The sequence below is a fragment of the Callorhinchus milii genome, unplaced genomic scaffold (genome assembly GCF_018977255.1).
Source record: "Callorhinchus milii isolate IMCB2004 unplaced genomic scaffold, IMCB_Cmil_1.0 Scaffold4, whole genome shotgun sequence".
NCBI lineage: Eukaryota > Metazoa > Chordata > Chondrichthyes > Chimaeriformes > Callorhinchidae > Callorhinchus > Callorhinchus milii.
Genome location: NW_024704745.1, coordinates 70,260,096 through 70,278,104, shown reverse-complemented (window position 1 = coordinate 70,278,104; position 18,009 = coordinate 70,260,096). Strand labels below are relative to the sequence as shown.

At 41.4% G+C, this 18,009-nt stretch overlaps 1 protein-coding gene across 1 annotated transcript in view; it reads left to right on the top strand.

The window, feature by feature from the left end:
• Positions 1-18,009, top strand: part of LOC103183281 (protocadherin Fat 4) — a 64,823-nt gene that overhangs the window by 2,702 nt on the left and 44,112 nt on the right. Inside the window, exons 4-5 of the mRNA XM_042334424.1 lie at positions 6,219-7,129; positions 8,968-9,142. Of these exons, the coding sequence (XP_042190358.1) occupies positions 6,219-7,129; positions 8,968-9,142 (1,086 nt within the window). The remainder of the gene's footprint in view (positions 1-6,218; positions 7,130-8,967; positions 9,143-18,009) is intronic.

The window sequence follows — 18,009 nt, the reverse complement described above, 5'->3', positions numbered from 1 at the left end:
TTCTTTGGAACTGCATCCCATATTCCCTTTGCCTTGCTGTCTCTCTTGCCTCCGTCTCAAAACCCTCCTCTTCAACCGCGCCTTTGGTCACCATCCTACCCTGCCTGCCCTCCCCCCTGCCTGCCCTCCCCCTTGCCTGCCCTCCCCCCTGCCTGCCCTCCCCCCTGCCTGCCCTCCCCACTGCCTGCCCTCCACCCTGCCTAATCTTAAATCCAGCTCGGGTCCAAACCCCTGACTGTCCAGCGCCTTGGGACATCCTCCCGACATGAAAGGCGCAATACAAATTATGGCCTAGAGCACAGGAGTGCGGTTCATTTTATTACAGTCATTGAATGGTGCATTTATTGTTGCTCTCCATCCATTTCCAGCAGTTTTCATGCTACAATATGGGATTGAGCACATTGAAACACAAAGTACTAAGTATTAAACATCATCAGCAGCTCTACCTGCTGCTATTTATTGTATGCAAATATAGGAACCAGAGTTCACGCAGCTTTTACACAAGATGGTGCTGTTCTAAGAGCCTCTCCTGAGCTTCACTGCACCAATTCACCTTGCAAAATAACCAGCTATCTAACCAACCCTGAGAACTTTATAGCAAGTCAAGTAAAATATCACAAATACAATTTAAGTTGATCTCCTTTAACATTAGATGTCATGCTGTCTCAGTGGGAAAAAAAATAAAAACCTCTGGCCTCTGATTTAAAAGGCTGTGACTTTCAATTCACAGTCTCGGACTTTTGAGACCCACTCCATCGCAGTGCTGGGGGNTGTGCTGCGTTGTTAGAGATGCCGTCTTTTGATGACCCGTTAAAGCAAGGTGTCGTCTGCTTGTTCAGGTGGTCGTTAAAGATCCCGCGGCACTATTCAAAAAGAGAAGGGAGTTTGTCCCAATGTTTTGGCCAACAATAACTCAAATAATTTTTTTCTTACTCCATTGCTATTTTTGGACTTTGCTGAATGCAAATCGGCATTTACCTACAAAAATACATAGTCACTACACTTTACAGAAAATTCCCTGAAGGGCTTTGCGATGTTGTCCTGACATGAAAGGTGATACATCAGATGCAATTATTTTTGCTCTGTAAAAACACAACTAGTTAATTTAGCCTGTCGAGCCTTTACAATAATCCTCACATTTCATATAATGCCTTATCACGTGCTGAGACATCTCAAAATACATCACAGGATTTTATTCCCTAGCTCTTATCTGTTCAGGAAAATTTTACTGCCTAAAATTTCCAGCCGTTTTGCCCCTGCTCTGGAAATCCATTAAGCAGTTCCTCTGCCTTGTTTCCTTCCTATTCAACTTCCAAACTCACCTGAAGACCTATCTTTTCGACTGTGGTTTCCACCATTTTCCCCTCCTCAATTCAAAACATGGGTTCCATTTCAGATGTGGTGAAGCACCTTGTGTCATCCTCCCAAACTATTGTTCATTGCTGTTGTAACCCTTTCTCTACTCTCTACGCTATAGAAAGTTGCAAAATATAGCACCAACATTTCCTTATTGTGAGTTTCAGTTTGAATTTTGCTTGTCTTTTTATAATTTGCTAATACTTGCAGTTTCTTTAACTATTTTTTTAAAAAAAGCTCCTCTCTACTCAGTTTTATTTAGTTCTGCCTCACTTCCAGAAATAACACACCTTCCCCAAAGCCTCTTTTGTTGATATTGTTTGACTGGTCACAAGGAACAACACAGTATTGATTCGTCATTCATTTGTGAAGCTCACAATCTCTGTTCAGGGCGTTCTCCACCTTCTATTGGAGGGAGGCTGAGATTGGATACTTATCATAGATCACAAGACTGGATTGGATGAAGAAGGCTTTTCAGTCCATCTTATCCCTCCAGAACACCCATCCTACCATTCTCCCATCGCATCATCAAGCTGCTTTTTCCTGGTAACTTCTTCTAGTCTTTATCACCTTTATCACCTCAAGGCTGGACTATGGGAACTCTCTCCTCGTCGGCCTTCCCGGCACCTCCGTCCACAAGCTGCAGGTCATTCAGAACTCTGCAGCTCGTGTACTGTCCCGCACCAGGCTTCGGGAACACATCACTCCCACCCTCGCTCACCTCCACTGGCTCCCCATCCCCCAGAGGATCGAATTCAAGATCCTCACCCTCACCTACAAGGCCATTCACGGCCTCGCTCCCTCCTACCTCTCCGACCTATTATCCCCCTACCTACCTGCCCGTACCCTCCGTTCCTCTGGCTCCGGTCTGCTCCACATCCCCCGCCCCAACCGCCCTACCATCGGTGGCCGGGCCTTCAGCCTCTCAGCCCCTAGGCTCTGGAACTCTATCCCCAGTGCCTTCGCCGCTTCCTCCCTTTCCTCCTTCAAGGCCGGTCTCAAGACCTTTCTCTTTGACCGTGCCTTCAGCTCCCCCCTCGACTCTCTACCCCCTCCTCGCTCCCTCCCTTCCCTCCCCTCACCCTGACCATTTCCCCCCTCCTCGCTCCCTCCCTTCCCTCCCCTCACCCTGACCATTTCCCCCTCCTCGCTCCCTCCCTTCCCTCCCCTCACCCTGACCATTTCCCCCCTGCTCGGGTCCTGACCCAACTGTACAGCGCCTTGGGACGTCCTCCCGACGTGAAAGGCGCTCAATAAATGAAATCGTGTTGTTGTTGTAGTCATTAATAACTGTCTGAGTAAATAAAAAAAACTTCTTGGTATCTGTCTGAAATTGCGCTTATATACTATGCCACCTACTTTTTCTAATAGTAACTTCTTCATACATGTAAGTGCCCATATTTCTCACCTCAGACTAAATTACTGGGAACAGAAATGTGCCATTTCTTCTTTTGGTCCGAATTAGTCCAATTACAGTAAAATCCCTAAACATAAAATCCAGTGCCTTAACCCAGCTTCACAAGGTGGGTCGAAATCACCCACAAGTCCAAAATCAAATTCCAGCCCTCAAATCACCAGGGGAAAATTATGATCTTAAAATGTTATGTCCATAATTTTTACGATCAAAAAACCTGGAGTCCTGTAGCATATTGATAAGAGCACTCGCCTTGCCATTGAGAGCTCCCGGGTTCTATTCCTGGGCACAGCAAAACCCTAGGCAAGCTTCCTCACGTACCCCGTTGCTTACTTATCAGCAATTAGGAACCCAGGTCTTAGTTGATTGGTGGATCGCTTTTCTGAGGGTAATAATCGCTCCAAAAAATAATAATAATAATTTGTCACAAAATCCACAACTGTTTGTGCAACACTGCTGTGTGCAATGGCTACCGTGCTTTGCCCACAAAATATTGGCTTTACACTAATTTGTGAAGTGCTTTGAGATGTCTTGACAACGTGATAAGGTGCTATATCAAATGCAAGGATTATTATTTTGCCAGATCGATATCCGTAATCAAACACAGTGAAAATTATGTTTGTCTTAGCCAAAAAGCTGAAATGTACCAGAAGGTGCTGTCCTAATTTTGTCTTAAATAGCCTGCTGCATCCTATGCCTGTCATACCTCGCTAAGAGTGATTAATGTTGTTAATATGTGTGTTTAAAAAAATTACTCCTCAACAATACTGTTGTGTCTCTCCGTTTGGTTTATTCATGCTAGAATCCTGCTATGACTAACTCTGTTCATCCAACTTGTATGAAATGCTCGCCTGACAGATGGTTGCTGCTCTGACTCATTCCTCCGACTCATTCATTGTGAACTATTTTACGGAAGTCCTACTCACAGGCAGACCTTTCATGTGACATCAGCCCCATCTCTATCTGTGACTGCAAATAATTGACTCTGGGAAGATCAGAAATGGTGACTCTTGGTGCTTTGCAATCGTCAAGACTTTGATTCATACCATAAACTGGTGACTGCCCTACTTAAAAACAGAAAGTTACAAAATGTATATTTATCTGTCCTGCTCTCTATGCCTCCTAAATTAAAACCTTTCACAAAGTCAATTAATTTGTCGGGAAATTCTCCCAAGGTCTTTAAAGCATCGGCCTGGCAAACGTCTATAAATTATGTTCCTGTTTTCAGTTCAAATCCTTGTTTGCTTTATGTTTCTTTTGCCCATGGAGCTGCCTAGTGTCATTAGGGAAATGCCATGCCTTGGAAAAACAACCAGACGATCAAGGCAGGAGAAGACAAATGGCTTGGAATCCGTGCTGGTAGTGAAGGGTAATTGAAGTAAAAGCTTAAGGCTGAATTTGAAAACCCTGAGGTTCAGTTACTTGACCTTTGCAACAAAGGCTGAGTGAAATACTTGTTTTCTCTCCATTTATTAAATCTTACGTCAGACTGCCTCAAATCCATTGATTAAACACAACAGCTTTGTAGTCAGATGTAAAACACGGGAAGGCAGCTGATTTCTAATGGGATCAAGCCTCAAAACTCTTATCTATCAGTCGCATTTTTCCTGTCAAGGCCATGAGTTATCTCAATATCTAATAGTGTCTGAACCCTTTTGAAGCAAAAAAGCAACAGATTGGGGCCGAAGCTGAGAACTGATAATTCATACTGATGTCAAAGCCCCGCATTGTCACTTCCATGATAATTTTACATGTTCAGATTCATATAATTTTTGTGCATTGAACTGGGAATGGTTTAGGAGACTGTTAGTAACTACAGGCATCAATATCACTTTTAATTGCTTTTCATATTGGATTGGGTATAGCAAAGGCTCAGAAAAATAACAGTAGTCTCTTATTACATTAAATATCTAAATATAACAACAATAACTTGCATTTATATAGTGCCCTTCACATGGATAATGTCTCAGAGCATTTCACAAGGACAGGGTCGATTTCTGTGTAAGGGAGATGGGGGAGGTGACCGTAAGCATTTTCAAAGCATTAGGTTTTTATACGGTTTTGAAGACAGATAGAGAGGGGATGAGATGGAGGGGTAGAGGGAGGCATTCCAGAGGTTAGGAGGATCATAGTGTAAGGCAAAGGTGATGTGTTGCTGACATTGGGCATGTAGGACTCAGCAGGCAAATTAAGAGAATACAGAGTGCAAGAAAGTAAACTGTCCTCGACACTGAATAATGGAAACAGGAAAGTATGAAAAATTTAGTGCAGTGGGTAGTCTCAGCATGGAATTACCTGACATTACCATAGTAACAAACCTTATTTGGGAATTCTTAAGCAAAGGGCACTTAGTGCATCTTGTTTGTTACAAAAGTGGGGACAGCTCAGATGTTTGAGATTATAATGAAACTCAGGGTCACTATCAAATGTTACTCAGTATAGCCCAGCAGTAGTTTATTTCCTGAAGAACCTCCTACACAGCAGCCCTAATGATAGTTAAAGCTAAGGATCGGGAGATTGGACTCAATAATAGATTACATTTACCTCTAGTACAATTTCCAATTTTGGAGTCATTGACCACATTACCAGTTGGAGAATAACTCTCATTGCAAATTCACTGGATGTTAATGCACTGTTTCTTTCTTTCAGCGCCTCAGGACGTCCTCCTGACGTGAAAGGCGCTATGCAAATATAATTGGTTGTTGTTCTTTAACAAACGGCATCTAATTTGTGAAATTTCTTAAGTCATGGAAATGGGGTCTCCTTCCCCATATTTTTAAGGATGTTGTGTCAACCCATAAGAACTCCACTCTTTATGTCACAATCTACGTTTGGGGCATTTTCCTGGGGATGTTGGGAATTCTGATGGTATTTCTTATTAAGGAACTGGATAGTGCTCACAAAACAGACTCTGATCCCTCCCTCTGCTTTACCTGGGAAGCACTTTGGGATGTTCCTCCCGACGTGAAAGACGCGGTATGAAATGTAACGATTCCAGATAATATTGGTCACTCAATTTTCCTTACTGCACACGCCTGATAATAATCCCTCCAAAACAAAACAATAATAAATTGGTCATTTTCAATCCACGACTGTTTGTGGGACCCTGCTGTGCGCAATTGGCTGCCGCGTTTCGGCCACAAATTTACGGTCAATTCACTTTACAGTCTATTCTGTGAAGTACTTTGAGACGTTAAGAAGATGTGAAAAGCGCTATATCAAATGCAAGGATTATTACTATAATTCTTTTTTAAAAAAATGCCAGAAATTTGATGCAATGTTGCGAATAAGATAGACAGAAAATTGGGTGAAAGTTGAGCAAAGATTAAATCTGATGCTGTTCTGCTGATTCATTATATTTGTACCGGTGGATGTTAAGTTCTGTGTGAATCGTATATAAATCACTGAATATTACTTTAATATTATGATTTTCTTTTATTCTGTTTAGGTTCAAATGCTGCTTTGACGTTTAAGATAATTTCAGGTGATCCCAGTGGACAGTTTGCAGTTGACAGTAACGCTTTGCTTTGGGTACAAAAACCATTAGATCTGGAAGAGCAACCAGTTTATACTTTAATTGTTCAGACCACTGACCAGGCTCAGTGTGGTTCAACACGCTTTACAAGCACTGCTCAGGTCACAGTGAGCCTTGATGATGTCAATGATAATGCCCCTCAGTTTAGCTCTGCAACTACAGTCTTCCTTCCTGAAGATACTCCTGTCAACGCAGTGATAGTCTCAGTTAAGGCTGCAGATCTGGACAGAGAACTCAATGGCCATGTCACATACTATCTGCAGCAATTTACAGAGAACAAGTTTAGCCTTGATGTATCCAGCGGGCAGCTCAGTGTAACTGGAAATCTTGACAGAGAACTGACAGAAAGGTTCATACTATGCGTGACCGCTTCCGACAAAGGACACCCACCGCTGTCCTCTTCAATGAACATTACAGTCATCGTTACTGATGTCAATGACAACAGTCCTGCCTTTACTCATAGCACTTACAATATCACAGTGGATGAAAATATGCCCCGTGGGGCAGATTTGCTTCAAGTCACAGCTACTGATCCAGACAAGAGCATAAATGGGCAGATTCGATATTCTGTGGCAAGCGAGGACTTTCATATTGATTCAGTAACAGGATTGATCTCAGTAGCTGGAAACCTTGATCGTGAAAAAACTCCATTATGCTCTTTTACGGTTATTGCGTCAGATCATGGAAGCAATCCCAGATCAGGAACAGCCACTGTCCGTGTGAAACTCAGAGATGTCAATGACTTTGTACCAACTATTCAGCCTGTGAAAATGATTTTACATATTCTGGAGAATACAAATACAGTGCCACAGATGATATACCAGGTACTTGAATACTTGTTTTATCTTTAATTGATTAGTGTCAGTGTATTTGGAATAGCTCAATTCTGGGTCTGGCAGTCATGTGTTCATGTCCCACGGATCAATTAATCTCAGTATCTAGGCTGGCACTTCAGAAAACAGGAACACGAGGAAGTCATTCAGCCCATCAAGTCTGTTCCACCAGTTTATTAGATTTGGGCAGATCATTTAATCCCAATGAGCCACCCTTTAACCACACCCTTTAATACCTCTTCTACCCAAGTATTTGGCTGTCTCAGTATCAATTCCAGCTTCCTGAGACAGAGGAATGCACATCATTACAACCTTCATGGCCTCAGTTCTAATAGTCTTGGTTCTGCTTTTAAGATTATGCCCTCTTGTATTAGATTCCTCCACCAGAGGGAAAAGTCATCCACTATCTAATCCTGTCACTTCCTTTCGTAAAATTTTATCAATCAAATCACCACTTGCCCTCCTCTGCTCTCAGGAATATAACCCCAGTCTACCTGGGCTCTCATCGTACCGAGTCCCCTTCAGACCAAGTATTAACTGGACACCCTTAAAAGCTAGTATATCCTTCCCAAACTGAACACTGTACTCCAAAATTAGACCAGTAGCTTTTATAACTGTAGAAGCAATCCGTTACTTGTATATTCCAGTGCTGTACTAAGGGAATTGTTGGAGTTGCTATCCTTCGAATGAAGCTCGGCTCATTTTGTAGTACTTTTGCCTCTGGGTCACAGGTTTTGGTTTTAAGCCCCATATCATGATTTGAACTAATAATCTAGGCTGACATTCCAGTGCAATGCTGGGAAAGCACTACATTGTCAGAGGTGCCATTCTTCAGGCGAGATGCTAAACCAAGGTCTTGTCAGGTTGTTCAGATGAATATTAAAGATTCCACTTGAAAAGGAAAAGGAGAGTTACCCACAAAATATACAGTGAATCCACTCTACAATATATCCTGTGAAGCGCTTTGAGACGTCTCAATGACGTGATAAGCAGAGGGGAGGTGAGAAGAAATGTTTTCACGCAGCGAGTTGTTCGAATCTGGAACGCATTGCCTGAAAGGGTGGTCGAGGCCGATTCGATAACTACTTTTAAAAACGCGGTGGATGGGTATTTGAGGAGGACGGGTTTGCAGCGTTATGGGGAAAGGGCTGGGGAGTGGGATTGACATTAATTGCTCTATTCAAAGAGCCGGCACAAACTCGATGGGCCGAATAGCCTCTTTTTGTGCTGTACAATTCTATGATTCTATGATTCTATAAGGCGCTATATCAAATTATTATTATTGTAAATTGGTCATTCATTTCAATGCTACTTTGTGAGACATTGAGGTGCATAAAGTGCCTGCCATTTTAGCCTTCAAAGGCAATCACCACATTGACAGCGATTATCTTTCAATCACTTTGAGATCTTTCACCATTATAACTGCTGTATCAAATTATTATTATTATTACTATTATGTTGAGATCCTGGTCCTAATTCCCTGGAATTATTTCAATCAGCAAAATAGAGTTGAAGAAATTGGCTTGGGTCCAACATATTATGAAAGCACTCTGTTTTAACAAGAGCTAGGTCTATTTTTATACTGTCATATCAGAATGACATATCTGCTACAATCTAACTGAACATTCTTCAGTACAGCCACATTGAGCATTCATGTAGAAGTTGATACACAAATACATAAAAAATGGTTTCACACAAAACTAGTTGAAAAGAATTACATCAGCAAGCGTTGTAAGCTGTTATTTCCAGGGAATGAACTTGCTGGTTAGACACAGAAGCACTAAAAACACTATTAGTTTAACTCAGTTAGATGCTAACCTGTATTCTAGGTGTCAGGGCGTGATGAAGACCTGGGTTCTAACAGTCAACTGTCGTACACGATTAACTATGGGAATGAAGATGGGATGTTCTCACTCTCAGAGGATGGACTGCTCAGCATGATCCACAGTCTGGACAGGGAATTTCGGGCAGAGTATAGGCTGGTGGTGACCGCCGCAGATGCAGGTAAACACATAAATATTTTACTCTGTGAAAATGTACAAATTATTCTGAGCTCTGCAACCCGTATTCTTTCCCATATCAGGCTGCTCGGGCCTATCACTCACGTCCTTGCCACACTCCACTGACTTACTATTTCTCAGCTGATTAACTTTAAAATCCTTGTTCTGACCTTCGAATCTCTCCACTTCACTGCTCCACTGTACCTCTATTATCTGTTGCAGACTTCTACTATGTTATAGACTTCCAACCTGTGGAAATAGGCTATTTATGTTAACCTTATCAAACTCTTTATTTATATATTTCTATTAGGTTCCCCACTTAAACCTCCCTTTAGCGATAAAAAACCTAATCAATCCTGATAGCAGGAACCTGACAGCCCTGTTATCATCCTTGTAAAAAAATGCTGTATTCTTTCCATTGCTACTACCTCCTTCTCATAGCAACATCAACAACGAATTACATTTGTATCGCGCCTTTCATGTCGGGAGGAAATCGATAGTCAAGGATGTGCACCTGAGATGGGTATTGTTAAATACTTTGAACACCGATATTGGACACAATAATCCAAATGTGGTCTAACCAAGATTTTGTATAAATTCAACATCACCTCACTTTATATTTTTTCTCTCTGGACATGAAGCCCAAGACCCCAGTTGCCTTTTTTTAAATATAGCTTTATCTACATGTGTAGCTATTTTTAGAGATTTGTGGATCTGAATCCCCAGATCTCTTTGCTCCTCTACTCTTCTTATATTCCTATCATCTAGATTATAGATCCTCTCTTTACATTTCCTGCTGAAGTTAATTACTTCATTTTCCTACATTAAACTTAATTTGCTACCTGTCTGCCCATATTCTATTTGCCCTGCATTCTTCTGCAATTGCCTTCACTGTATACCCATGCCCCCCAGTTTGGTATCACCTGCAAATTTTGACACCACCATCCATGTGAAATGCTTTGAGCTGTTTTCCTTTGGGCAGTGAAAGTTCTTGAATGCAGAAAAAAATTGCATCAAAAATCAAATGCATCTGTTTTAAAAAATGCTGATTAGTTTTGACGTTGGTACTTGAAAGGGAGATTGGCGAAGCGGGAAGTCATGTGGCTTTTCACTAAATTAGCTACAGGCAACAAAAGCAGAAAGTCAGACTTATTATAGCTGCTCTGTACGGGAAGATTACACAACTGTATGACTCGATCATGCTCACATGTCCACAGATGAGTTGCTTTGTATCCAGTCTGTACAAATAATAGAATCTAACTTTGGACGTCCCAAGACCAGCGCCTTAGACGTCCTCCCAACGTGAAAGGCGCTCTATAAATGAAATCTTGTTGTTGTTGTTGTAATTAGTTTCAGACATCTCTTCTGGAATGGTTTCAGACCCGGATTATAACCATCACACAGAACATCTGCTTTACTCTACTGTGTACAAGGTCCCAGGATTTTGCTGGAAAAAACTCAGGGCAAGTCTCCTGCATATACCTTGTCCCCTTTGCTCCACTATTGATGACTGTACTTTCAGTCACTATACCCTGAAACTATGCAAATTTCTGCCTCAATACTTCTGCCTTGCCCCCTCCTTTACTACCTTCAAATCACACCTGGAAACCTTCCTCTTTAGCCCTGCCTACGGACATCTACCACTTCTCCCAGGCTCCGCATCAAACTCCACCATTCTTAAGTGCTCCGAGACACTACCTTGCACAATAGCTCTACATAAATGCGAGTTGTTTTGTTTGTCTTTATTTTTCAATGAACTTTTAAATGTTGGTTTCTATCTTAAATCAATTTTCATGGCAAAAGTAGAGTATAGTGGGGATAGCTTGGTTCAAGGTATACACTCCACTAACCATATGAACATTCTATATTAAAAAATACAGAAATGTGCAACGGGACAACACAACAACAACTTGAATTCATATAGAGCTCCTCACATGGGGCAGCGTCTTGGAGCGCTTAACAGTGGCTGAGCCTAACACCGAGCTGGGGGCAGGGAGGAAGCGAGGTTGAAGAGGAAGGTCTTCAGTCGTGATCTAAAAGAGGGGCAAGACGGAAGGATTGGGGGAGAGAGTTCCAAAGCTTTGGGGAGTAATGGTTGACAGCGTGGTGGCTGATGGTGGAGGGGAAGACGGACAAGCAGGAGGTCAGAGCCAGCCGAGCGGAGGGAGTGGAGTGGGGAGAAAGCAGGTGAGAAAGGTAGAGAGGCGCCAGAACATGAAGGAATTTGTAGACGACTGAGTGCATCTTGAAATCGATCCATTGTGTGATAGGGAACCCAGTGGAGTCTGGTAGAGCATATGGGCGGAGGGAGAAGTAATATATCAGCAACATGTTGGGTTGTGAACCAATAGGAGGCAAGGTACAGGTGCACTGAGGAAAATTGCAACAATAATCCAGATTATAAACCTTCTTAGGCTCTATGGTTCCATGCGTGTAGATGAGTCATTACTTGGTGTACATCTAAAATCAGCCTTGGGTTTTCTCACCCATGGTGTGGTGTCGAGTAACTATAACTATTTTCACAAGAGAGATTCAGATGAAAAAAAGTCATTCAGCCCATTTACTCTTAAAGGAGCCAGTACAGACACAATGGCATTCTTCTGTGCTGTAATTTCTATGGATTCTGGAAAACTGTTCTCCCACTACAACATCCAGCTGTGCTTCTTTAAAAAAATACCAGTGTTCTGGCCTCAACCAACTTTCCTGGTAACATGACACAGTGAAAAATAACTCTCTGGTTAAAGATATTTCCTGGTGTCTGACCTGAAATTGCCCCTTCCAAGCCTAAACATGTATCCCCTTGTTCTGCTCTTTTGGGGCATCCAAAAGTATTGCTGTCAACAACAACAACAACAACAAGATTCCATTTATTGAGCGCCTTTCACGTCGGGAGGACGTCCCAAGGCGCTGTACAGTTGGGTCAGGACCCGAGCAAGGGGGAAATGGTCAGGGTGAGGAGAGGGAAAGGAGGGAGCGAGGAGGGGGTAGAGAGTCGAGTGAAGGGAACTGAGATGTTATTTACTCAATCATCTGTAAGACGTTTTTCAAGCGTATTAATCAAATTTTTTTTGTTTGGTCAGCCGGGAGACTGACACATGGAGAAACCCATTATCGTGCTTAAGAGTATCCAAACTGAGAATTCCATGCATCCCACCTTCACATGGAAATCCCAGAGATAGATGGTTGCAATGGAATGGGCACCCTCTCCCTGGAGGGAGTCATCCTGTTTACCCAATTAGCGGAAAGTACTAAGCACAAGTTGGCCAAAGTCGAGGCTTGGTGCCCCAGAGTGTGTGTTGGGGTACTGTTGGAGTCTACCCAGCTAAAACTGCATAGTTTGCTATTGATATGACTGTCTTGCAAGCTTTCCCCCTGCTTGTCCAGCTAGGACCACCCTACCCATTAGGGCTTTGGCTTGCAGGGTTAATAGAAACTCAGTGGGATGACTCGCTGCCCCTAGTGACTGGTCTGCCCTTTCAGATTCTGCCGATGAGCCAGGCGGGTTGTGCTGTCATCAGCAGTGCCCTGGTTGTGAAGGGAACAGAGTATGTTTCAGACGTGTTACTTGCTCAATCATCTAAGACATTTTCAAGGCTATGATTGGAATCAACTCCAAAGTAGTTTGTCTGTCACCTTAGGTCAAACTGAAATAGTTTTCATAAGTTAACCAGGATAGCTTTAAAATCCCTATACTTTGTGTGTGTGTATATATTATATATAATATATATTGTGCTTGTTTTCAAAATAATTAATTGAAGCAACAAAATGGAAGTCCACAGGTTATCATCAACTAAGTTTAAAGTATTGAAAGATATTCCACTTGCAACCATACACATCACATTTCCATAAAATGTAGATTTCACGGATGAGGGAAAATCTATTAGGATAACAGAGAGGCTCTTAATGCATTGGATTAAAGCTATGTTGTGATAATGGACTCCAATGTTTTCTCTCCCAGTAAATGCTCCTCTTAATGATTCAATTCCATACTTAGGGTTGCTTTTGAAATTGAGGTGAATCTAAGTAAGGTTCTGAAAAACCTGTGATCAATTCTTGATAGCTCTTTCAAATTCATGCTTTATTTATTGCACTCATGGTCTAAGAGTTGCTGCTGAAGCCCAAAATTTCTCACGTTTAAAACCATTGTCTTAAAATTGAAGAATGTGCAGAAATTTGGCAAATCCTTCGATTCAATCTTAATTTATTTGCCTTTTTTTGCTGTGGTTTTTAGCATTTCATATTTAAGAAAAAGGCCAATTTCCTAGGTCATTGGGTTACTGTGTTTGAAGGCTTTTTGTGCAGACACAGAAAAGTGATGTTGCAATGACCTGCTGACCTAGAGGTTGGCCATTTTTTACTGTAAGAGCCGAATGGTTGGGCACATGCACCGTAATAGCCAGGGTTTGGGTTTTGGGATTTCACCTTCTGTGTTATAACAAGGCTGGACTGTAGTTCCTTGTTTCATCACTTATGCTGGCCCACCTGGCTCTCATTATATTACTAATAATACTGATCTCATCCAATTACTATTAAAAAAAAAGGGGAAGTGGGTGGATATCCAGAAGCCAATCCATAAGAACATAACATAAACACTAGATAAAAAAAAACCAAGGTCCACCTAGTTCGCCTTCCACTTTCCAGGCGGATGCAACATCCAGTGTCCCATGACCCCAGAAAACAACTGTGCTCGTGATTATGCAAAAAATATCTGTCACATACAGGAGTTTTTCCACTAGTTTAGCCTTGAACGGCTTCTTGGCTAATCCAAAGTACTGCTTCTCCTAAAATGAATGGAACCACTCAGGTATGAATGCAGCTCCTTGACACCAGAATTATTATTTTAAAATAATCTGTTCTTCAAGGGGAAATTGAACCAAGTGGCTGACTGTAAAGCCCAAGAGTTATTCATTTGTTATGTTGTATTTTTCTATGTGAGCTTGCATTGCAAATTGGACTGCTCCATTGGAAAGATTTCTACAGCTACTCATACTTTGTACAGAGGACAGAGCAGCCTTCACGGAAACTAGACTTGTATTGCATTATTTCCCTATGTCTGGAGGAAATAGTTTGAATAAAAAATCCTGTCTCTAGACATTTCTTCCCCTCTAATCTCAGTTGGAGTGTTGAAAGACAAGAAATCTATTCCTTGAATACTGCCAGCAGTGTAATACACACGCGCACACACCCCTACCTTCTATCAGCCATGTGGAATTCTAAACTTTTAAGGGTCAATGGCTTGCACATCAATTCCACTTTGTGCTCCATAAAGTCAGAGGACAGTTACATAAACTGAAAGGAATTGCATTCAATAACCACCCAAGCAAACCTATTATATCAAGGACAAACTTATTGCTTCTTTGGCCCTGGAGCATGCATTTTTCCTTCAGTTGTCAGTTCTGTGCTTTAACTCTTTATTTTATTTTTCCTGCCCAAAAGCCATCAACTTTAAAGGAAGAATCTTATTCCGAGAGAGCAAAGGGTTAACGCTGTGGTTCACAATGGAATACCTGAGAGGGAACCTGAAAGGGATAGTTCATTGGGAAATCAAGCCTTTTCCTGGATATCTGTTCAAGTCATTCAGAGAGATACAACATTGCCTTTGCTAGTGAACTCCAGACAACAAACCGTGAAATTTGGGCAGGTTGAAAACTGTCAAATTGAATCTAATAAATAATAACAATCCTTGGATTTGATTAAAGCTCCTTTCACATCAGGAAGATGTCTAAAAGTGCTTCACAGCATTTACTGTAAAGTGTAGTGACTGTATTTTGTAGGTGAACCCTGCAACCAATTTGTGCACGCAATGTCCCATAAATAATAATGAAATGAGTGACCAATTTTATCTGGGGGATTGTTGTTTGAGGAGACTCCTTTTTTTTAAAAAAAAAGTGCCACAGGAACTTTAACCTTTATCCATCTGAACACACAGATGGGATGTTAGTTTAACATCTCAACTGAAGGATGGCACCTCTATCAATGCAGCGTAAGCCCAGCTTTGCATTGGAGTGTCAGCCAGGGAGAGGACAATACAATAGAAAATTACATTTGTATAGCATCTTTCACGTCGGGAGATTTGCATTGCAGGTAATTTCCATAAGATTACAAGACCCATCCTCATCCCTCCAGAACACCCACCCGCATCACTGCATCAAGCTGCTTTTTAAATGAGTCTGTTGTCCTGGCCACCTTTCCTGGCAACCTGTTGGTAACTGTTCCTGAAATTGCCTATTACATCTCAAAAAANCCTATGTCCTCTTGTTCTACTGACTGGATACATCCTAAAATATTGATCTGCGTTTTACTTTTTCAATCTCATTTAAAATGTTATAGTCCTATCTGGTTCCCCCATTTGAGTTATCTTCTCTTAAGACTCAAGACTGAAGATCCCTAGCTTGTCTAGTGATTTCACAAAGTCCTAGTTTGTCGAGTTTTCCAAGTGTGGGTGGGTTGCATGGAACTCTCAGTTTTGTTTGGGTTCCATTAAGCATGATGATGGGTTTCCGCATAAAAAAAACTCCTTTTTTTTTAGAGTCTGCACTGTTCTTAGGGGAAGGTGTGCATGATTGGTCTGTTAATGTGTGTTTATGACAAAATTAAAATAGGCCAATATTGGAATTCCACGTTCTAAACATCCTTTGCTGAGTTTGGAGAGAGAGAGAAAGGGAGAGAGGGGGTGCGGGAGAGATTAAGTCTAACCACAATGTTCAGTTAACTGAATCTATTGTTTCACTCGAACCAAGAGAGCCCTAAAAATGGGCTATATAAGTAACTATGAGTAACCACTCACATTCTGACCATGCAATTTACTCATTTAGAGTTTGTAGGATTCTAAACTGTTGGCATTTACACTGTACTGGTCCTCTCTCCCAGTGTGAGACCCAAGAGAATTAGAAAATAAACATGTTCTGAGAAACATGTTCTGGGCTAAAACCTAATTTCTCTTTGCTGCTCCTGATGTGGAAAATTGAGGACCAATGCCTGTGAGTCAATGCTGGAGCACTGAATGGCCTTGTAAAGGGCAATCAATGTGACTGTTGGTACATACAGAGGGAGATGGATCATGACATGTACGGCTTTGAGAGCATCTGATGTTTATTAGCATCCCACCCATGCGCATCGGGAACTCTTCTGTCCTACCCAACTGGGAAATGAGGATTGTTAAAGAGATAGGCATTTTTAGATTAATCCTTGAATTTACTTTTCACATCGAAGATGAATATCTGTACTCTACAGAAATCCGGCTTAAAAGTGCAATTTAAAATGTTTCCAAAATTCTGCATGATATCAAATCAATAAACTGTTAAAAGACAATGGTTTGGACCTTGAGCAATCAGGGCCTCAGTTCTGAGGCTGTTGTTGGTTACTTTGGTGCTGCCTATACAACAACAACAACTTGGATTTATATAACTTCCCCTATGCCGGACGGCGTCTCAGAGCGCTTCACAATAATGAATCCCAGGGCCAAGCCAGGGGGAGGGGGAAGAAGATGACCAAAGGCGCGGTCGAAAAGAAAGGTCTTTAACCAAATGTTCCAATAGAGGTAAAGGTTATCATCTGGTTTGTTATTTTTGCTCCAATATATTGGGGGTGATCTTTATTCACATTTCTCAGAGCAAATTGATCTCAGTGAGCAACAGCTGTTCCACAACATAAGCACTTGGGAGAATATATAGTAAATTCATCAATCCATAAATTTACCAATCTTCTTCTGTACCAAGTTACTGGTATCAAGAATCACAGATGTTTATTCTCCAAAATATAGAATTATAATTCGCTGCACTTTAATTACCATTCGCTTTACTCATCACATGGAGAATAATAATATAATCCTTGCATTTGGTATAGCACTTTATCACGCTTCACAGGATTTTACTGATTGCGTATTTGTGGGTGAATGTAGCAGCCAATATGCGCACAGCAATGTACCACAAACAGCCAGAAGTGAATGATCAATTTAATTTGAAAGCAATTTATGAAGAATCTGAATGGTATTTATTTTGTATGTGCATCACATGCCTCTATTCACCTTCCTCCATCTCTCACGGACATCTTCACTCGGAAAAATATGCTGTAGTACTTGAATCTTGTTGAACTGCGTTATATATTTCATTATACAATGATACCTTTAGTGTTATTGCCTTTCAAATCTACAAGCACTACATTCTACAGCAAATCCTGTGAAGCGCTTTGAGACTTCTCGAAGATGTGATAAAATGCTATAATCAAATGCAAGGATTTTTTTTACGACTATTACTGAAGATAATTACTCTAAGCTGTATTTGGAAATACTGGGATCTAAAACATGATATTTGTATCCGGGATCATAAATAGTAACTCCTGCTAGTAACCAGATGAGCATTGCACTGAGGATTCTGCTCCAGTGCTAGACAGAGCATTTAATCTAGTCCCGTAGTATAGTAGTTAGCCTCACCAGCAAGAGGACCCGGGTTCGATTCCTGGCAGGGCAAAACCTTGAGCAAGTTTTCTTACTCCACATGCCTCTATACCTAGTAGTAAGTAGGAACCCAGTTGTTATGCGATTGGCAGATCGCTCTTCTGACTGAGAGGCGAGAGTACTTTAAAAAAATACTAATAATTTGGTCACTCAAACCACAACTGTTTGTGGGACACTGCTGTGCGCAATTGGCTGCTGCGATTAGCCCGCAAAATATACAGTCAATTCACTTTACTCTATATTCTGTGAAGTGCTTTGAGAAGTCTCGAATGCATGATAAGGCGCTATATCAAATGTAAGGATTATTATATTATTATAACATATATCTGCTCAAGTTTCCTGTTAATTATCAAAATTGCAACGCATTATTCATTTGAAAAGCATGCGATTGTGTTAATAGAGAGATGACACATGAC